The sequence below is a fragment of the Lacerta agilis genome, chromosome 6 (assembly GCF_009819535.1).
Source record: "Lacerta agilis isolate rLacAgi1 chromosome 6, rLacAgi1.pri, whole genome shotgun sequence".
Lineage (NCBI taxonomy): Eukaryota > Metazoa > Chordata > Lepidosauria > Squamata > Lacertidae > Lacerta > Lacerta agilis.
In genome coordinates this window covers 21,907,105-21,930,423 of record NC_046317.1, presented here as the reverse complement: position 1 = coordinate 21,930,423, position 23,319 = coordinate 21,907,105, and the positions used below count along the sequence as shown (strand labels likewise).

The 23,319-nt window shown below is 42.2% G+C and overlaps 1 protein-coding gene across 2 annotated transcripts in view; it reads left to right on the top strand.

Annotated features, from left to right (window-relative positions):
* Positions 1–23,319, top strand: part of DPYD (dihydropyrimidine dehydrogenase) — a 495,134-nt gene that overhangs the window by 243,804 nt on the left and 228,011 nt on the right. For both annotated transcript variants that reach the window (XM_033151582.1, XM_033151583.1), the window contains exons 11-12: positions 3,805–4,015; positions 15,876–16,060. In XM_033151582.1, the coding sequence (XP_033007473.1) occupies positions 3,805–4,015; positions 15,876–16,060 (396 nt within the window). The remainder of the gene's footprint in view (positions 1–3,804; positions 4,016–15,875; positions 16,061–23,319) is intronic.

Here is a 23,319-nt window from a genome sequence, read left to right as displayed (position 1 = left end):
ATATACGGTTGAACCACAGCCACTATCACCTCTGACCATGGACTATGCCATACCCTCCAACATTTATCCCTGTGATAATAGGAATGCCCTATTTAATATTAACAACAACAACAACAACAACAACAACACCCCACCCATCTGACTGGGTTGCCCCTGCCATTCTGGGTGGCTTCCAACATGTCTAAAAACATAATAAAACATTAAACATTTAAAAAAGAACTTTCCTATACAGGGCTGCCATCAGATGTCTTCTAAATGTAATTATCTCCTTGATTCAGGGGTTGCATAACTCCACACCCTCCAACATTTATTTGATGAGAATAGGGACATCCAAAGAAAAACAGGACATTCCAGGATCAAATCAGAAACCGGGACAGCTTTTCTAATTCCTGCCACAATATTTTTTTTAAACCATAAAAGTTAGTAATCTTATCAACTTTAGTGAACACAAAAAGAACACAATGAACCCTAAAGGTCTGGCTCTGAGAAGAAGAGTTAAGCTCTCCTTTAAATTTCATATCCATTTTACATAATCCTTTCAAGAGATGCCCAGTTTTTGGAATAATTTCTACTCCTGCCTTAATGTGAAAACATCTTTGACCAAATTAGCAAGTCAAGCATCTGGTAGCATGACTAGAAGTTATATTCTTAAATTCACAAAGAATAGATTCACTCAAAATGGTGGGTGCTGTTGAAGCAAGAAGTAAATCATGGGTAGGCAAACTAAGGCCTGGGGGCCGAATCTGGCCCAATCGCCTTCTAAATCTGGCCCATGGACGGTCCAGTAATCAGCGTGTTTTTACATGAGCAGAATGTGTCCTTTTATTTGAAATGCATCTCTGGGTTATTTGTGGGGCCTGCCTGGTGTTTTTACATGAGTAGAATGTGTGCTTTTATTTAAAATGAATCTCTGGGTTATTTGTGAGGCATAGGAATTCATTCATCCCCCCCCCCCAAAAAAAAATAGTCCGGCCCCCAGAAGGTCTGAGGGACAGTGGACCGGCCCCCTGCTGAAAACGTTTGCTGACCCCTGAAGTAAATAATGGAGGTCATTTTGGTGACATTTCAGGAGGTTTGCAGAAGCATTCCAGGGGGTCTTAATTTTGGTGGGCAAAATCGAGGCAGTGAAACTGGCATATCTCTTTTTCCCTTTTAGTTCTGTCTCCTGTTTTGTAACAATGGCAGCACTCATCCCAGTCTCAGAATAGCACTACATCTTGACATAGTATCATGATGATAGAAGGGGGCAGGGCTTTTTCCAGGGGAACTCACAGGAACTTAGTTCCAGCACCTCTCAGGTGGGTTCTGGCACCTCTCAGGTAAGCGGCATTGCCATTCTAAGAGAATGAGGGAGGTGTTCATGGTGAGTTCTGGCACTTCCCCCCCCCCAAAAAAAAATAGCACTGGCAGGGAGTGGGGAATATAGTCAGCAGCCTCTGGGTGGTTTGCTGCCACGATCACAGTGAAATATGGTGGCGCGCAGGGAGAGGAGAGTAGGAAGTCTCCTTGCACAAGCAGATGTTGTTCCACTTGCACAAGAAGTTACTTAGCACTCCTTTGAATTCAAGCCCTGGTCTCTATGGCAGGGCTCATCCTCAAAGGTCCTGTCATTGTTACAAATGTCTGTTTCTCTTTTTCAGGACAAGCTATTATGAGGTCATAGTTACGTACCGGTGGCATTGTGTTGTCAATGTACAATGCACATCTGCTCTGTTTGATAGGCATGTTGGGATCAGGTTAGCTGTGTGGGATCTCACTCCAAGAGGGTCCATTCTCTAGCTGGAATTTGGGGCGGTGCTTGTCCTGTCATGGTTGTTACCCAAGACTGTAGCTGCTGTACTGTTGCCCTTTCGCTGTGGCCTCACAGTCGGAACCTCCCATTTTTGTAGATTGACAGAGAGAAAGAGGCATGATGATGATGATGATTGATTGATTGATTAAATTTGTATACCGCCCTATACCCGTAGGTCTCTGGGCAGTTCACAACACCTAGACAATGTACAAAGCACAAAATACATAATCAAATACATAATCAAAATAATCAAAACAAGTAAAAGTATTAATGCATACTGTCAATACTGTCTGATATGCCACCCATCTCCTCTTTGTCTAAGTTCTGAAGTCCTGTGTGTGTGTGCAATAGACTGCTATCTGCCAGTGATTCCATCTGCCGTATTTCTTGCAGATATGTGGAGGCAGTGTGTATGTCTGCGGAGGCACCATTTTCTGGTTTACTAAGCCAGGTGTTGGGAACCTTTGGCCCTCCAGATGCTGCTGAACTACAACTCTCATCATCTCTGGCTGTTGGCCAGGCTTGCTGGGGCTGATGGGAGTTGTAGTTCAGCAACACCTAGAATGCCACAGGCTCCCCACACCTGTACTAAAACTTCACCTTCATGTTGGCTTCCTTCATGCACTTTAATGAGGTGCACATAGCAATAGTAGAATTTTGGGAGAAAGGAGCTTGGGGGAAAACAGAGAGTGCAGGTTTGCTGCTCTCACTAAATTGGGCTTTGCTGCTTTGAATTCATTCTTCAGCTGAAATCATTGACATTTAAGAAAAGACATCTGACCAACAGGAGTAGAAAGAATTGTGACTATTGGTCATGGAAGATGTTGCTTTTGTGTAGATTCAGTATGTGTCAAATGAATGGAAATAAAAATAGTCACAAATGATAATTTAAATGCAAAAAGAGACTGGATGAATCCCAGACATGAGGAATATTTTACAACGACATCCTTGCCTTACACATTTTAATTCATTTAAAACATTTGTGGATTTGATAATTGGGCACCACAGCAAGTAGCTGACAACGGAATGTGTGTAGGTCTAACTGCTACTCCCAGAACAGATTGTGTGGTCTCCTTTCGTATTGGAATGATAATGAAGCCTACTGTAAGAGTCTTTCACAAAGATGAAGCCGATTCCGTTTCTGACTTCAAATCCAAGAGGTCTCCTAACAGATGCTGCTAATTAAAAGTAATGCAATTCCAGAAGTGGTGGGTGGTAGAAAAGATGGATAAAAAGACAGTTTGATCTTCTGATTTGGGGGGGGGGAGGTTAATGTGTATTGAGAATATTACCATTGTCCTGTTCGCATGCATATCTCAACCTGCTAACACTGGAATCTACAGAAGAAGCCGCAATAATAGATTGCAGCCCAGTGTGTAGAAGATTTAGACTGCAATCCAAAGGGGTCAAAGTGGAGGAGAGCTGGAGGTGGATGACTTACTTTATTCCAATGTCCCACCAGCTCAGCAGAGCAGAAAGTGAAGATGGAGTGGATTTATTGCGTTCCTGTTTTACTTTGCCAGTTTATGTTTCATTTCAGATTGCCTCCCCCTTGGAAACAATGGAAAGGAAATAGGTTGTGCCAATGCTGTGGTTTATTCCCTCTTTTGGAGGTGTGTCTTGGGATAGAGAGGGTTGTAAATCCTGTGGACCTACAGACCCTCCCAGAACCCCCCCCCCCTGGCATATCTCCCCTGTGCCATCTCCAGTATCACAATAACTGGCTCTGGATCTTTCCACAGCCTCATGGAGAGGCTTGAGATATCAGATTTCCACCTCTGATGGTAGACCTTTCTCTCTATCCTCAAAGAGGGAGATTCAAATACTCAGCACTCCTGGGATGCCTGCAATAGGATTGCAGGGTTAGAAAGTAACACAAGCGTTATCTATTTATATAGAGTATTTGTAGACTTTTCTTTTAGGGTCAGACTCTCTCAAGATAGCTTTCAACATACAAATTCACCGTTTTTTGAAAAAATCAATAGCAACTATGTTATTTTTCCCCCTTCCAGGTAGATCTTGCGAAGGAAGAAAAATGTGAATTTCTACCTTTCCTTTCTCCTCGGAAGGTTGTAGTGAAAGGAGGGAAGATTGTTGCTATGGAATTTGTTCGGACAGAGCAAGATGAAGACGGAAATTGGAATGAGGACCAGGATCAGATTGTCCGCCTGAAAGCTGATGTGGTGATCAGTGCCTTTGGTTCAGTCCTAAGTGACCCTAAAGGTATCTCTCAGTTACAAGGGGCATGATCCAGCTGCAGTTATGCGCATTTAAATCCCACTGATTGAAGTATATGCATAGTTGTCACATTGAAATCAGTGGAACTTAAAAGTGCTTACTTTTGGTTGGGTTTTCTCCCAGGATGTACTAAATTCCTAAGAATAAACACATTGTTGACTGGAATGTGCACATTTCAAATGGCTGCAATAGAACAGAGGGTGAAATTTGATTTGAAATATTGTTTCCTGCCTCAATTTCATTCTTTAAAAAGAGCACATTCATTTTCTTATTTGTTCCTTTCGTAACTTGCATTCGTGTTCCTCTGTAGAAAACGTAGATCACTAAATCTCTTTTCTGTTCCCTAACAACTCTGCAGGAAACTTAGGTAGGAAGGAACAAGTTAGGGAGGTCAATTTTTAATTGTGTATAGGAACCGGCCTTATGCTGACTCACACCATTGGTCCATATAGCTCAGAATGGTCTACATCAAGCTTGGGTCCCCAGCTCCCATCTCTAGCTCCCACCATCCCTAGCTAGCAGGACCAGTGGTCAGCGATGATGGGAACTGTAGTCTAAAAACAGCTGGATACCCAAGTTTGGGAAACCCTGGTTTACACTGACTGGCAGCTCTAACTGGAGATTCCAGGGGTTGAACCTGTGACCTTCTGCATGCAAAGTAGGTGCCCTACCCCTGAGCCACTTTTCCATTTTAAAAGTGAATGCCTCTGCCCATCTCATCATGCTGCTTTAGGTGTAGTGGGTCAAATCTATATACATTATAACCTTATTCAGTCATTGCTCATGTGAAGGGCTTGTGGGGAAGTTTTTCTAGTCATGTAGGTTCCCTGTGCGATCTAGAACCCTCAAGGAAGGGAAAAGGAACCACACTGTGGAAGATGCACCCAAACGCGGGGGAAGTGAGTTCTTTGAGGATGAAGGCTCCATCTTTGCTTTGCACAGCCATTGCCCCTTCGTGAAAGTAACTGTTGCTTGGGATTTTGTTGCAACTGCAGTAAGTCTCTTAGCTATTATAGGACTGCTGTGAGCAACCCAGTGGCCCCTTCGGCAGATACATTGATCTGGCAAGGGAACTGTCTAGATTGGGCACTTTAAGCAAGAGATGGAATGAGAAAACTTGCGTTGAAGTAAAGTTATTCACGAAGGTGTGTGAGAGTCACCATGTAAACCTGTTTGGACATATAAAAATGGCAGCTGGCAGGAACAGCCAGAGAGGTGAGGTCTGCTGTCACCATCACCCATTTCCTCCCCACTCACACATGAATAGACATGAATGATTCTATGATTTTATGAATGGGGGTGTTCCATGTGTACCAATTTATTCCTCTGTGTATTCTTTTCGTATGCATGAACATTGAACTGAATGGGCCTAATTTAATTCAGGTCTTTGTTCACTGGAAAAAGGGAATGTACGCCCTTAGTGCTGGGCTGGGTGAGCCTTTGGTGTCATTTAGGTTGGGCTCTTCTGATATTTCTTTTGCTTTTCTGTCATCCCCAACCCAACCCTGCCAAAACTTTTTATAGGGAATTTGATTTATCGGTTGCTTATGCCCCGAAGAGAAAAGAAACGAGCAACCATTGAATCACTAATGAAGTCCTCATTGCTGAAGTTAACTTTAATTGGATCTTATGAGAACATATTTGAAAAGCTGACCTATTAAATAAGAAGCTGAATATAGATTTGCCAAATGACGCCAGTAGTGTCTGTAGTCTCATCCAGCTGTAATATCAATCAGTTTTTTGGTCTTATTCATCCTCTTTTATTGTAGTCCTGTGGTGAACTCAGCAACTAATGCTATCCAGTAACCTGATTAAATCCCAATTTTCATTCATATATATATATATATACACACACACACACACTTCTAGTGAGCACTCAGGGCCGATTTCCTTGAGAATGGATAGGTTTGATCTTCTTGCAGTCCATGGGACTCTCAAGAGTCTCCTCCAGCACCATAATTCAAAAGCATCAATTCTTCGGCGATCAGCCTTCTTAATGGTCCAGCTCTCACTTCCGTACATTACTACTGGAAAAACCATAGCTTTAACTATACAGACCTTTGTCGGCAAGGTGATGTCTTTGCTTTTTAAGATGCTGTCTAGGTTTGTCATTGCTTTTCTCCAAAGAAGCAGGCGTCTTCTAATTTCGTGACTGCTGTCACCATCTGCAGTGATCATGGAACCCAAGAAAGTGAAATCTCTCACTGCCTCCATTTCTTCCCCTTCTATTTGCCAGGAGGTGATGGAACCAGTGGCCATGATCTTAGTTTTTTTGATGTTGAGCTTCAGACCGTATTTTGCGCTTTCCTCTTTCACCCTCATTAAAAGGTTCTTCAATTCCTCCTCACTTTCTGCCATCAAGGTTGTATCATCAGCATATCTGAGGTTGTTGATATTTTTTCCGGCAATCTTAATTCCAGTTTGGGATTCATCCAGCCCAGCCTTTCGCATGATGAATTTTGCATATAAGATATATCCAAGGTTAAATTTAAAATATAATCACAAGAATTCATCTTAAGATAACTTACTGTGATTATTTCATGTGATTTTGAAATAACTGGAGACATTTATGTTTCTGGGGGATAATAACACCTGAGACAGCGGGAATCCTGAGAAAGATTCCCCCTGTGCCCTCAACCCTTTCAAAAGGGTGCCCCCGAAAACCATTTACCCCTCATAGTTGTGAAACATGATTATGTTTTGTTGTTTCCCTGCACTAGGTCTCTTTTCAGCCTGGTCTCCACAGCTTCCACAAGGAATGTATTCATGGTAGATGACGAGGGTGATGATAAATATGTATTTGTTAGTAGCTTTTAAGGAATGAATTATTTAAGGTTGCTTTGGAGAAAAAGAAAAAAAAAGGCAAAAGAGCCGCAATAAAACTCACAATACAAATAGTCTGCCACCCTTCCCCATATTTGTTTCTCGGCTGCAAAAAGTTGTCCTCCTTTGTTCTCCGCACTTCAATTTCCTGTTGTTGCCACAGGGACTCCATTTTCTCCTGAAAGGGCTGTTCTTGGCTATAGTCAGAGTTGCCATTTATACAGCGCAGGAAGCTGCCTTATGCTTGTCATGAATTCTGCTCAATATTGATCCAGAGATAGAATCCAACGTATTGTTAGCAGAGTAAAAAATAAATAAACTTAAGACACGTTTTAGGATTTCCCCCAAAATAGACCAGAGGCAATTGTATTTCATCCCAGCAGAGCTTTACTGCTACTGAAGGCAAATGAGCATAATGGTCACAAATCCAATACATTCAGCATTAGGACAGTCCATAAGAAATCCAGTTGCAGCAGACTTAACTTAAACCAGGCATCCCGAAACTCGGCCCTCCAGATGTTTTGGGACTGCAACTCCCATCATCCCTGACCACTGGTCCTGTTAGCTAGGGATGATGGGAGTTGTAGTCCCAAAACATCTGAAAGGGCCGAGTTTGGGGATGCCTGACTTAAAATAACTTACAATAGGACTAAAACCTTAATACTAAGCATAGTATGTACAGAACACCACACCAGAAGGAGAGAGAGAGAAGCTCAGGCTCCTTCTGGCCTATTATTATAGTCAGAATGACTTGGGTGGGTGAAAGAGATAACAGAACCAGTTTAAACCAGCTGTTCAGCTTCTCTGAAGGAATAACCCAAAGATCAGGAACCTTCTTCTTGTTTCTAAGCAGAATAGAAACTTACTTGTCAGCATGGAACTTCCAGCTTGCACCAGCTTGTATCACACAGAGAAGCTTCCCCAACCCCCTTGAATCAATTAGAATAGGAAAGATATTTACACATCAGATCAATACTTTCTGTACCATGAAATGCACACTGATAATGCTGTCAATCCATTGGTCCATCTCAATATTGTCCACACTGACTGGCAGCAGCTCTCTCTCCAGGGTTGCAGAGAAGCATCTTTCCCACCCATTCATGAAGATGCCACACAGATGAACCCTGGGACCTTTTCCATGCACAGCCTATGCCCTGCCACTATGTGGAAGCCACTCCCCACTGTTGAAAATGTTTGCCACGGATTGATTGACTATATTTCTATGCTGCTTTTCATCCATTTTAATGTTTAATGTCTTATTATGTTTTTGGATATATGCCGGAAGCAGCCCAGAATGGCTGGAGCAACTCAACCAGATGGGCAGGGTACAAATAATAAATTATTATTATTATTATTATTATTATTATTATTATTATTATTATTATGTGTTTCCTAAACTTGGGTCTCAAGCTGTTTTTTTCAGACTACAGTTCCCATCATCCCTGACCACTCATCTTGGTAGCTAGGGATTGTTGTAAGAATTTTAAGGTATTTTATTTATATATAATAATTGTTATTAATGTACCAAAACAAATAAGGCCACTTGTCTGAAAAACAGCACAGACAGGCCTCACTCCATTTTGACTCCCAACTGACCAAGTATTTCTTTGTCTCAGGAACAAAGGGGGGGGTTGCCCCTCCAGCTACTCAGCAGCCCTCTGCCTGAGTGATAATCTCTGGCATCCTGATACCTGAGTGTCAGACAAAAGGGTGTGATTAACTTGGCTGGGATATAGGGAAATGTAAATATCTTTTGTTTCACTTGATGGGTTTTTGGTGGAGGACAAGAGGAGACATGGGGGCAGGGTCCAAGATGCTCAGATCACTGCTACCAGACCCTCCCAATTTGTGATGTAATTCTAATGTATGGAGGGGTGGTCTTGAGCTGGAGGGGGGCAATTTCAAAAGTCTATATAGGAGCTTGCGCGCCTTTGTTGGGGGTCTTTTGCTTGCAAGACACCCTGCTGCAGCAGTAACAAATAAAGGGCTATCGCCTTGCATTGGGAGATTCTGTATCGTCTCTATTTATTCATAAGTGCTCTTGAGAGGAGGGGAGCCCTACTAAGGCTCTCCCCCGGGTTTGTGGACTCCCTTCTGGGGTTGAACCTAATTTTTATTACAGGATGATGGGAGCTGTAGTCCAAAAACAGCTAGAGACCCAAGCTTGGGAAACACTGCGGCTTACAAACAATAAATAACAAAAACAGCATAGGACATAATAGAACATCACAAATATGGCATAAGCTGTATAGAATCGTTAACAAATCAGGAGTGAAGCAATTGCAATCTATGAAGCATTATTAACAAAGCAACAACTAAAAAAATAAGCTAAACGTCACAATTAAAGTCATTATAGCCTTGCTGAAGAGGCACCCAGTAACAAGGCTGCCTTTCCAGAAGGGAAACATTCTGCTATACAATCACAATTCACAAAGTTTATTGTCACCGTTATATGTTGCCGCATATGTGCTTTGCTATCATGCCTTTGAAACAACTCAGTGATGAGAGGTAAAAGCGTGATCACATGGGGAAAAAAAAGCCTTGTTCGTGTGATACCAATTATGAGGCACACCCATTACGAATAATACAGAAAGTGCATAATTTTCAATGGGATTGTTTTTACAGGGGATAAAAAGCCGAGTTACTTTAGAAGGCTATTTTAAGCACAGATTCGTGTTGCCTCAGACAGTTGCTGTGAAGCACAACGTGATCTTTCTGTAATTATTATTATTTCCCATTTCCCCAATACCTGCACAAAAATAGGCTTCCCTCCCTTGTGAATAGCTATGCTCAGAGTTTCTGCTTATCATTATTTGCCAGGTTTCACTAGGAGTTGATATCACATATGCTCTTACTAAGAGGCCATTGATAATCTTAAGTTTGGCAGCAGACCTGAGCCCAGAATAATGTGTTTTATTTCCACATTAGCTGCTGTAAAGAACAGAATAGAGAGGAATATAGATGTGTACATATGTATAAAATGTTTCTTAGAATCCAGAAGTACACACCTTAAGGGAACTATGTCATACCTAAATAAGCAAGAAAATACATTGGATGAAGATTGGACCTTGACTATTGCAGTCACAATTTTAGAAATAAAGAAAGAATAATGCACACAAGTTTTCGAGGTAGAGGCCTATAGCTATTTCCCCTCCCATTTTTTTTTAAAAAAAGAAAGCAAGTTATTTTATTAATCAAGAGATGAACATGATTTTTTTTTTCCCAGCCAGAGTTCTGGCACCTCTCAGGTGGGTGCCATTGAGAGGTGCCAGAACTGAGTTCTGGTGATCTCTGGCTGGAAAAAAACAAAAACTGTTCATCTCTTGAATAATAAAATAACTTTCTTTCTTTTTTAAGAGAACGAGAGAGGTGTTCAAGGTGAGTTCCAGCACCTCTTTTCCTAGAAAAATAGCACTGGAGATGAGTGGACCCTCACTGCTTTGGTCTCACTTTTAGAATTAAAGAAATGTTAATGATGAATACAAGCTCTTTAGGTAGAGGAATATGGAAATTTCCCCCACTCCCACCTCCTGCCTGTTTTAAATAAAATTGAAATACTGTGAAGCAACGAAGATCCATGTTCTTCTAAAGTTGCTGTCCCAATAAGACATGAGGTAAAATTTGAAGTACTTGAGGGTTTTTCTCAGGAGAAATGCCTGAAGTTTCGAGAGAAGACAACATAATTTCAATAGGGCTAGAGAAATGTACAGTCGTACTTCGTGTCGCGTTCGCTGCGGGTTGCGAACGGCACGGGTTACGAATGTGCTGAACCCGGAAGTAGCGGAACAGATAACTTACGGGTTCAGCAGGTCGTGCATGCGCAGACATGCGCAGTGACATCACGCGCATGCGCAGATGCGCCGAATCACAACCCACTCGTGCGCAGAAGCGGTGCTGCGGGTTGCGGACTGCTCCGGATGCGAACGGGGCTCCGGAACGGATCCCATTCACATCTAGAGGTACCACTGTATCAGTTTAGCTGAGGAAAGAGTTTGTACATCCTTAATGTGCCACAAGAGGCATTTCATTGGCTACAAGAGCAGCAGAGGCCAGGTTGTGCCTGAGGTTGATGGGCTGGGAGTGAGGAAGTCCCAAAGAAAATGGAGGAAGGCCCACATCCTTAGCAGGCCACCTATATCATCACTCTGTGCGGGTGCACTGAAAAGCTGATAAATTTTCATGAGAGCTTAAAAAAGAAGAAGCGAAGGGTGCTGTGGAAATATGGAGAACTGACCATAAGACTTGAAATCAATGAGAGATACTGTTCTATTCACTCATCCTTACCAGGGTCTAAAATCACCTAGCTGCATCTAGCTTACTTCATTTATGATGTATCAAAATGATGGCGCAAACTGTACAATACATTACAGGAAGAGCTCAGAAATATGCTTTTCTATCTGCTGCAGTTCCCTAAGAAAGCCAGTCAATTTAGGCTCCCAAGCAATGTTCCCCTGTGCCACTTTCTGTTGAACCTTTTAAGGGTTTTTGTTTTTATTGTTGTTGTTGTTTTGCCTTAACAACACAAGAGCCAAACTGGCTCTATCATAAAATTATTGCCACCCTCTCCTTTCTTTACGTTTCTGTTTTATGCAGAAGTCACTATATCCCAAGTGCAGTCAAGGGAATACTGCCAGTTTTCGGTGAAAGAAGTCTGCAAGATGTATATCAAAAATAACATTAATGAGCTGCAAACGCCAAAATTACAGGAACTTATGAAATTGGTTAAACATAAAATACCATTAAACTGTTTACTGAGGCTTCACAGAAATACTGCAGCTAATGAGCATTTCTGCTATTTAAATAAGCCCAAATTGAACACACATTACATGGATACCTAATTAGTAATGGCAGTCAAGCACACACTGTGTCACTTTTAAAGCTTTATTTGAGGAATCTTTTCCATTTGATTTGTTTTGCTAATTAAAATATTTTCCAGCTTTTCGATATATCTTAATATTACTCGTAGTCGCCCCCCCCCACGCCAAGTGGTGTATAATTGGTTGATGCTTTCCTATTTGTGTCTATTTGCTCAATGAACACAGCAGCTTGAACTATAATGTAGTCTACAAAATTATTTTGGTTTCTGCATTTGTGCTGCTATCTCTTGGTAACTTTGGTGTGCTGTCATCCAGTTTGAATGATCTGTTCAGATTGCATAGCTATTGTCTTACTCTCAGTACCGGCATCCTTTCAAGTGCTGCTGGAAGAATATAAGTTGTCCCTGCAGTGGAATAAAATGTTTCTAGATAGTGAAAACAGGGTCCTGTTTCCTGATAGTGGTATCAGAGCTACTTTTCTCCCCTCTCACTAATGCCACAGTAAGCTGGGAGGGGTTAGACTGTGCAAGATGAACCACACAGGAACATCAAGAGTCTGGATTCAGAGTAGTGGTCAATATTTTTTGCATTTATATCCTTGTTGTTGTTCAGTCGTGTCCGACTCTTCGTGACCCCATGGACCAGAGCACGCCAGGCATGCCTATCCTTCACTGCCTCTCGCAGTTTGGCCAAACTCATGTTAGTAGCTTCGAGAACACTGTCCAACCATCTCATCCTCTGTCATCCCCTTCTCCTTGTGCCCTCCATCTTTCCCAACATCAGGGTCTTTTCTAGGGAGTCTTCTCTTCTCATGAGGTGGCCAAAGTACTGGAGCCTCAACTTCAGGATCTGTCCTTCTAGTGAGCATTCAGGGCTGATTTCCTTGAGAATGGATAGGTTTGATCTTCTTGCAGTCCATGGGACTCTCAAGAGTCTCCTCTTTTATATCCTACCTCTCCTCCAAAGATCTCAAGGTAGTAATGCTCATGGTTCAACTTCCCCTCCCCATTTTATGATCAAAACCACCCTGTTAGGCTGTGACTGCCCAAGTACACCCAATGAGCTTCAGGGCTGTGTGAGGATTTGAACCCTAGTCCAGCATCCTAACCGCTACACCACACAGCTAATAGTCTAATTAGCCAATTTCCCCTATGTTTACTATAGTTGTGAAACTACCGTTCTCCAACAGCTATGAAGTGCCTATTAAGGTTTTGAGAAATATAGCCTGGAACATTAGGTCCTCTTCGTTTTATCCGTAGAAATATTAAACCAACTCAGCTGCTTTGAAGTCAGATACCTGGAGAAAAGAAATCTGGTCTTGGGACTTTGTAAATTATTTTAGCAGACTTAACCAAATGCATGCTTTGTTTGCTTCAGTTCAGTTCAGTTTTCTGCAAGTGGTGGGACATTAAAGGAGACTAATCGCTTCTGATCCTGAAAGTGACACAGTATTTCCAGTTTTAAAATTAGCTGCTGAAACATGCAAAACAGTTTCTTTTCCTGGTATTTTTGTCCAAGACATCAGTGCTTTATCTTAGCATTCAGGGTTTCAAAACGTTTCGTGCTTGGCACTATCAGTATTAGCAGCCCCTATGTGGTAGTCATATTAATTTGTCATAATAGCGTTTTGTTGACTGTATCATAAAATGAGATATTGGCCTTAATTATTACTTCCTTCCCATGCATTTTGAGATAGTGCCTGTGTGAGGGTCTAAATCTAATTTGCTTTGCTTCCCCCCCCACCCACTGCCACCCCACAGATTCTCCTCTCGATGTTTCCAGTCACAGTGGTGACCATGACCCAAATAGACTTTATTTACCATAGCATCTCTGAGGCTGAAGAATCTAGCCACTTGTAAACATTAAAGAGGCTTAACTCTTCCGCTTCTGGAGCAGCTGCAGAAAATGTTTGAAAGAAAGCCTTGACTGTGCACCTCCATATAACTTCTGTGGGGCAGCCCTATGTCTACTACAGCCTCAGTTGCCTTTCCTCCTTCAAATCCATCCTGGAAGTCCATTACCCCGCCCTCACTTGATCTGTCCCACTAACAAGCCCTTGACACATGGTTGCCCTCTATCCCATTATTTAACTCATTGGCATGGAAATAGAGAATGGGAAATTATGGAAATCTGATCCCTTCCTATAATGATAGTTTTGACTTTACAGAGGGTTTCCCAAGGCAAAACACAGCTGCCTATGCTCATCTCTTGTAGAAACAGAACACATCTTTGACACTGTCTATGACAACTGAGAAATATACTAGCAGGATTCTCTTTTACATATATGACAGCACAGCTACATCAGTTTAATTGACCTTAGCAATCTGCATCTGTGTGTGGTATGTCCCCAAGGGATGCTAAAAAAAAACCTCCCACCCTGTCACTTGGAGGAGGGGGGGTAGAACCTGGGTACCATAATAGAGTAATACCTACATAAAAGTCATTCATTCGATGCAGGGCATCAATATGTGCTAAAATAATACTCAAATGTACTTTCATATGCGGCTAAAATTAAGGAGCTAGTGCTTTTTAAATGACAGATTGTTCTGAATTTTAAACTATAGCAGAATAAATGACATTATTTTGAAGTTAAAATTACTTTTTGCCATGAGCAAGAGAACAATCTTCCATTCTTTTATTTTTTCGCCGTTTTGTTTATTTGCCTAATTGTTTCCTGGTTTAATTTATCATAGCTATTGTTGGTTTCATTGTTTGCCGGTTTTCAGGGCGAAACCTTTCCAAGACATCTTGCATCAAACCATAATGAATGATACATTAAAAAAATGTGTTGTTTCGTTGTTTATTACGCATGTTCCCTGCTGTTTCTCCAAAGAATACAAGGGAATCTACATCTCGCCCCACATATTATCCCCATAGAAACCCTTTGAGGTTGAGGCTGAGACTTCATGGCTGATGCAAAGTCACCAAAGGAGTTTTATAGAGGAATGGGGATATGAAGCCAGACTTTCCAGTCTAAGATTCTTCTACCACCAGCAGCTGGTGTGACGTGGCAGCACCATTCACCTGACCTCCCGGCAATTGAGTCACTGATGCCTACCAAGAAGAGGAGAGGCAGCAGCAAGGTCACCATGCTCCAAATGCACCAGAAGGAGTGCTAGATTGGTTCTACCAGTGTGTTTGCACTGTACTGGCCTTACTGTTGCCGTATTTCTCCCCTCTCCTCCTCCTCGTATGAAGCAGCGAGTAAGCTGGAGGGAGGGAGATGAGCAACACAGCCACACCATGTTGTTCGCTAGTGCCTGCTACTCTACTCACAGCAACATACTGTTTCAATGACCTTAAAGTGAGACGATAGTCATAAACAACCAGAGAAGCATGTGAGGATCATCTTGCCCTGTAAAGTAGTCCTAGTTTCCCCAAAAAAGCAGGTAAAGATTTAAACCTGATTTTTGGACTGTGCTTTTTCAGATTGAAGGTAGTGGCTCGTAATATTGACAAGGTTCTGGCCTTGTTGTTTCTCTGAGATGCTTGTGAGATACATGCAGGGAATGGTTTTGTACTAAACAGCATTCCATTATGTGATACTCCCCCCATGGGCAGTGTGAAGTGGTACCAGTCCTTCAGGTACCTGATAATATGCAACATTTTAAGTGTTGGTTAGTAGCAGGGGCATCCAGCTTGCTTGGGAATTCTAAGACTTGAACAGCAGCCCACATTGACAATGAGTGCGTTTTTGAAATGTCGAGTCCACCATCTTGAGTCAAAATGGCATCCAATGGTACTCAACCAGAGACCTCCTCTGTCTCAGGGGCCATCATGACAAATTTGGTTATGATATCCTAAGATGTGTCCAAATCTCTGAAAGATTGAGTATGCCATTATGTTTCAAAAGGGCACCCAACAGTATCCAAATAAAGACAGACAACTGCTCTTTGACCTTAGGAAACATTGTGCCAAGTTTGGTTATGGTGTCTTAAGTGGTGTCCAAATTGCTGCAGTTTTGAAAGGTGCAATCTGTCATTTTGTTTTGAAACGGCATTCAGTGGTATTCCAAAACAGACAAAAACCTGTTCCTCGTGGTTTTAGGAGCTGACTTGCAAAATTTAGTTAAGATATTTTAAGGGGTATCTGAAAATACAAGTGTACAGACAAAGAGTTTTTCAAAACATACAGTAGATACCTGTGCCATCTACTTTCTTCTGTTTCCCTCCCTCCCACCCACCCACCCTTTCCTTACAAAACAGTAAAAGAAGCCATGCACCCTCTCAAGTTCAACAGATGGGGTCTCCCTGAAATTGATCAAGAGACCATGCAAACGAGCGAACCGGGGATTTTTGCAGGAGGTGACGTTAGTGGACTGGCCAACACTACAGTGGAATCAGTGAATGACGGAAAGCAAGCTTCCTGGTTCATGCACAAATACTTACAGGTGAGTTTTCAGTGGACTCTCCTTTGCCTTTACCTTCATTTCTCCTGCCGGGTGTGTAGAAGCATGGAATTGTAGAGTTGGAAAGGACTCTGGGGATCATCTAGTCCAACCCTCTGCAATGTAGTAATATGCAGTTATCACAAAAAGGGATCAAACCTTGGCATTATCAGGATCACTGGAAAGGGTTGGATCAGGGATGGGGAACCTGTGCCCTCCAGATCCTGTTTGACTGTGACTCCCATAGATCCTCCTAACAAACATGGCCAATGGTCAGGGACATTGGTGGTTATGGATGAGGAAAAGTTGTTTCTCTCTCTCAAATAATACTAGAACCAGGCATCATTCAATAAAACTGGGTGGTGAGAGATTCGGAACATACAAATGGAAGAACACATTCAATCAGTGTATTCCTAAAGTATGGAATTTGCTCACACAAAATTGGGTGATGACCATCTACTTGGACAGTTTTAGAATCATAGATTGTAGAGTTGGAAGAGACCCTGAGGGCATAGCTGTCAACCCTCCCTGCTGTTCCCCACTGCTATATACATAGCTGTCAACCCTCCCTGCTGTTTCCCAGTGCTATAATAAGGGAATTTCCCACAAAAAGGGAAAGGTTGACAGCTATGCCTGAGGGTCATCTAGTCCAATCCCCTGCAATGCAGGATTTTTTTTGCCCAACGTGGGGCTCGAACTCACAACCCTGATATTACAAGCCTCTTGTTCTACCTACTGAGCTGGAAGGGGATTAGATCAATTCATGGAAGATAAAGATATCAATGGCTACTAGTCATGATGGCTGTATTACGTCCAGTACCATAGGGAACTGAATACCAATTGCTAAGGGTTATGAATGATACAGTTGTAGCTCGCTAGACGAATGCCTCGCTAGACGCAAAACTTGCTAGACGAAAGGCATTCACTAGCGAAAGGCTGTCTCGCAAGATGAATTTTCCTATGGGCTTGCCTCGCAAGACGAAAAATTTCCGCAATTCCCCCCCCCCCGGTCAAACCGCTCTTCCCCCGTTGTTGCTTCGCAAGACGAAATTTTCGCTATATGACAGCACTTGCAGAACGAATTAATTTCGTCTTGCGAGGCACCACTGTATTCTCTTCCCATTCTGCCCTTGGGCTTCTCAGAGGTTTCTGACTGACCACTGTGAAAACCAGTGCTTTTTTTCCCTTTAAAAATGTTTAGGGATACTCTCATTTTGACTCAAGAAAATCACCATTTTATAGTTCAAATCAGGGAAAATAAATACAGTAAATGGACAAAAGTACAAAGATTCACAAAATGTTTAGGGGTATGCATACCTTTGCGTCCCCGTCCCGCCCCCCCCCCCCCCCAAAAAAGCACTGGTGAAAACAGTGCTTGAACACTGTGAAAACAGCAGATAGGCCTTCCAATCTATCAAGACTCTTTTTATCCTCTTATGGAGTCCAACAACATATGGAGGGTTATAGGTTCTCCACCCCAAATTAGCTATAGAAACTGGAAAATAAGAGAGGGCCTGGATTATTGTTTAGGGGTTGGTTGGTTGGTTTGATTAGTATGCTTTAAAAAAAAAAAGTTAAGTAATTCTCATTGGTTAACAATTCTTATTTGTACCCAAAGGGGATGCAACTCAATGCATAATACACTGCATAATACACTTTACTCAAGTAATTGGATGGGGAAATAGCTTATAAATATTAAAGGATCTCAGTGTTTTGAACAGCATGGAAGTTTTTGTTCTGTTTTTGGGTTTTGTTTTGTTTTGTTTTAAAAAAATACTTTTAGCGTTGTCACCTGGGGCAGAAATTATTATGTACGGGGTGTGATCACACCATCACTTTCTAAAATACATATACACATACAAAACAAGGGCACCTGCACAAAGCAAGCTGCCTACCTGTCAGATAAATCTGGCAGTCACACAAGAGACCCGCAGGAGGAAGGCAAGAGATCCCTTGCTTGTGGACAGAAATTTATACAAGGGGGGGGGGAAGGGAGAGGAAAATATGTGTAAGGAAAATGCTCAAATAGGAGAAGAAGCAAATTCTCTGACTGGATATGGAGAGGCATGCATGTTTGTTTGGCTGTCTTGCATAGGCCTTCTTGTAAACCATTCATAAGATGCAGTTTGTAGAACATGGATTATCCTAAAAAAAGAAAAAAGATGTCATTAATGAAAAACGAAGAAGGAAATACAGTGGCCTTGCTTTTCCTAACAACTTGGAACTGAAAAGTGGTACCGAAGATTTCATTTTTAACTATTCAAGCTGGAAAATACCCTTGTTCAAATACTGAATGCTGGTGGGGAGAGGGCTTGGTTTAAAACAAAGAAACAAAAAATGCTGTTGATTAGTGTGGAAACATTTCCTGCTCTTTTGTACTCAATATTAAGACCCGCCTCCATAATGATTTGTCAGTAGTTTTGCCTCAAAAATAAAATAAATTCCAGACCAGGAAAATTATTTAAACCGTCAGCTCGTAATAGCAGTGTTTCCAGCCAGTTCTTAGTTGACCATTGTTTTCATTATTCATTGGATAAGTTTGTGCCATCCAGGGGTTGCTAGCAAGGTACCCATAGGTGGCAATGTGGCCTCATCTGGTGGCCACAAAAGGTTTCAGTAAATACCCCCTCAAAAATCCACATTGCGTGAAAGAGTGTTGGTTTGTTGTACCTGCTCAGTTCCTGTTTGCACTGGCTCAGTCTCTCTCCTGTTCTGAACAGAGAAGAGGTGCAAATCCCTTCTCGCTATGAGCAAATAGCTGATGTTAGTGGTTTTCTTCCATTCATGGGGAGCTGATGGGGCATGTGTCCACAAACCGTTTTGTGCCACTGTCTCTTTTTCCTGCAGATGTGTAAACTATTTCCGTTATGACACATCCCCATGGCAGCCATTTTGTTTCTGCCACTCCTGGCATATTTCAAACCTCCAGATGTGCCAACAGGCCAAAAGAGGTTGGCTACTTGTGTTAAGCAGATCTCCAGTTGATAAGTAACTGGAGTGATGGTTCTCAGTGATGGTTCGCAATATAAGAGGTGGGTCACTTTATAGAACTACAGGCATTTTTTAGAGAAACCAGAGGCATTTTCATATACCTTGGTTCTCAAACTTAATCTATTCCGCAATTCCGTTCCAAAACCAAAGTGTTCCAAAACCAAGGTGCGCTTTCCCATAGAAAGTAATGCAAAATGGATTAATCTGTTCCAGACTTTTAAAAACAACCCCTAAAACAGCAATTTAACATGACTTTTACTATCTAACGAGACCATTGATCCATAAAATGAAAGCAATAAACAATGTACTGCAGTCACACAATCAGACCATCAGTAGCTGAACTGGGTTCCACACAGTCACAAAAACAAAACAAAAAAGCCACAAAAATGCAAAATAAATAGCAAAAGCAGACAGACCTCAGCGTAACACTCAACACGGAAGTGTGGCACTCAAATCAGAAGTGTAACATTCACGTTCGGCTTTCAAAAACAGTTCGCAAACTTACTTCCAGGTTTGCAGTGTTTGGGTTCCAAGTTGTTTGAGTACCAAGGCATTTGAGAACCAAGGTACCACTTTATGCAGATTGATTTAGCATAAAGAACACCACTCCCTACCCTTTCACCAATTATATTTGTTTCTGTACTGAAGAGTGGCTATTTTCCAAATGATTGTTTACTTGCCATGGCTCCTAAAACTACATAGCTGGTTCATGTAGCCAAACGTGCTATATTTTCCATAAGATTTTTGGTTTGTTTGGAAGCAGCCCTTGTCTTTTAAGTTAATGCAATGGCACATATGCTATCACTTCCCTCCCCTTCTAACATAAAAACTGGCCCTCTGAGGGGCGAGCGAAATGGGTACAACCATTTCCTTCCCAAACGCCCATTACCGTAATAGAAAATTTCAGATACTCCTTTTTGTTAGCGATTTCTTTTTCCAGAGCCATTTGAAGCAGAATGAAAACCACACTTTGGTGTCAGTCAAGAGAATTTATGTGGGAAGTGATGAAGCAGTACATACACACACATTTTGGCAGCACATTCATTTTTTATGTGCCCATTCTGTAACGATGGCATGGGAATCGGTTTCAGGGAGTGGTAGAAAAGAATATTTAAAGCCTTGAGGGGGAGGCTGTGGCCATGCCAACCTGGACAACGCGGAGGGCCATGGGTACCACACCTCTGATTTACTGAGCATTTCTTCGTTATTTTTAGAGGAGAGCCATGTTAATCTGCTGCAGCTAAAGCAAGTAGGGTTCAAATACGGAAACGCAATGTGACGCTTCCTGTGAACTATGGAAGCACTTTCTCTGGGGACAGTTTCCGTGTTTTCCTGGCTCCATCAAGCCTTTGTCGTAGACCAAATGGTGGTGCTGTGATTTGGAAATGGTTATTCAGGGTTGGAAAACTATTCCTTCCAGGGTTTGTTTGTTTCCCCCCTAACCTGAATACTCAGTGTTCCTAAATTCGAGAGAGAGAGAGAGAGAGAGAGAGAGAGAGAGAGAGAGAGAGAATTGCATTTTATTTGAACCAAATGGCAACTCAGCAAAATTGTGGCCTCTGGAGTAGACCGGGACTTACCAGTTCTGCATAGCTAAAATGGTGGGATGGAGAGCAAGGGGAGACAGGAAAGAAGGAATCCCATTTATATTCAGTGATAGTATAAGGAGCTGGATCTGAGGTTGCAGCAAGAAGCCAGCAGTGCTATTTTGCTAAAATGTTTAGGGTGATACCGACTTGGTTATCACTCACAAGGTAATTTGCAGCATCTAGATCATGATCTTTAAATTTCTCCACTGGCTCTGGCTTCCGTGCATTTCTGTGGGGATTGCACTGAGTGCTTTGAGGCAAAATACTTACGCTGAATTAGACCCAATTGGCTGTATGTCAGTCTGTGGGTAAGATTTTTTTTTGTAAGGAAAAAAAAAATCTTTATAAGAGCCTCTGCAGTACTTTAACCCAGGGACTTTAAAGCAAAGTGGTTGTTGGGGTTTTTGTTTGTTTGTTTGTTTGTTTTTAAGGGAAAGGGAAATAAGTGCTATAAATGCTGCCAGCTCTTTTCTGTTAACATAGTTATCGGTACATTGTTATATACATGGTGGAATATGCCTCAAATTGTAGCTTTCGGAAGAAAGTGTCCGAATATTCCACATTCTATAAAGTGAGATGCCAATAGATTTCTACTGAGTCAAAGTCCAAATTATAGAAACATTTGTTGTTGTTGTTGTTGTTGTTGTTGTTGTTGTTGTTTTTAAAGGAGGGCAGGGGGTAGTTAGGTGTTTGGTGTGTCGTGGGGTTTTTTTTGCAGGTATTGGGAAAAGGGGACATCTTCCCGTCATTACAATGTGGCAGTTATTGCAGTAGAGCATTTATCAGGAAAAAAGTGTGCAATGGCAGGCAGATGTCCATGTGTATGTAGTGGGGCTGGTGCAGTGCAGCAACTCAGAGCCAGGAAGTAGTAAGGTTCCAACATCACTAACCAGGGATTTTAGATCCAAGTATGTCATTCTCTATGCTACAGTGACCAGCTTCCTGGAAGAAGGAGCTGCTGTTCTCCTCCACTTCCGCACTTTCACTGGAGACAGTCAAAGGCTAATACTGCAACCACGAACTCAAGAGGGTTCATGAGGCCAAGAGGCTTCCACCTGGCTGGCTCCTAAGTCCAAACACACTTTTCATGGTCAATGTCAGTCTCATCTCTGATTGCCTCTCCATATATACCTGCTTGACTGCCTTGCTCCTTCTTCAGCTGGTGTCCAGACCAACAGCCCTGGCTGAAATGTCTAGTACATCTCTCATCTTAATCACAAGCACACTAAAGTGGCGCTCTACAAGCCACTGTTCTCTCCTGTTGCTATCCCTTTGCTATTAGGCAAGCCTAATAGTATTCTCTCCCATATGGAGATGATCTGTATTATCAGACCATCTTGTAACTTTGGTGTGAGTAGTATCTTGTTGATATGTCTGAGGGTTTTTGTAGCACTGATATCCATGATGGCATGGCTTTTGGGTGTTCATCTGTGTTGTGTTCATCTGATTGGCAGCACATCTTGTGGTTCTTTGTAGGGTTAAGCTCCCCTGCCTCCAGACACATGTACTGTATTATACCAAGGTGCTACTAGTAAACTGTTGCTTAACCCTAAATTCCAAGGGTCTCCATTGAGAGCCATGGGCCTTGTATGACCAGGGACTGCCCAATTCTCTGGAATTGTTGGGGGATTCTGGCATGCACATGCATTCACACACACTGATGTGGCTGTGGAGCCCTCTTCAGCACTGATGTTCGTGGCATTTCAGAGGATGCCCATATGTGCATTGGAATAAGGACAAAACAGTGCTTATATTCTTTGCTAGCACATAGAATAATAGACAACTGTTGGCTGATTCACACTGTACTTGGCAGTCATTTCTTTCGCGTGTATGTACATTTATCCTAGTGAATGTCATAAAAACCAGACTTGCACAGACATGCACTGAAGAGCCATTTGGATATTGTTGTCTAGTACAGTGAGGAGGAAAAGTATTTGATCCCCTGCTAAATATGCCCGTTTGCCCTCTGACAAAGGAATGACCAGTCCATAATTTTAATGGTAGGTTTATTGTAGCGGTGAGAGACAGAATAACAACAGAAAAAACCCCAGAAATCCAGAAGACAAAAGTCAGAGATTGATGTGCATTATAATGAGTGAAATAAGTATTTGATCCCCTATCAACCAGCCAGATGTCGGACTACCTGGTATCTTCACTGTATGTAAGGAGCTGAGATTAGAAGCGCCGCTGTAAGGGAGAGGTCTTACCTGTAATCGCAGCTCGTTACAGTACCTGTACAAAAGACACCCGTCGACAGAAGCAATCAATCCAGCAGATTCCAAAGTAACCGCCATGACCAAGACCAAAGAGCTGTCCAAGGATGCCAGGGACAAGATTGTAGACCTGCACAAGGCTGGACTGGGCTACAAGGCAAGCAGTTTGGTGAGAAGGTGACAACAGTTGGTGCAATAATTCGCAAATGGAAGATACACAAAATAACTGTCAACCCCCCTCGGTCTGGGGCTCCATGCAAGATCTCATCTCGTGGAGTTGCAATGATCATGAGAATGGTGATGAAGCAGCCCAGAACTACACAGGGGGAACTTGTCGATGATCCAAGGGCAGCTGGGACCATAGTCACCATGAAAACAGTTGGTAACACACTATGCCGTGAATGACTGTCTTTTACTGACAGTATAATGCAGTTTCAGTTACATACAGTTGTAGATACAGTCTCCATAC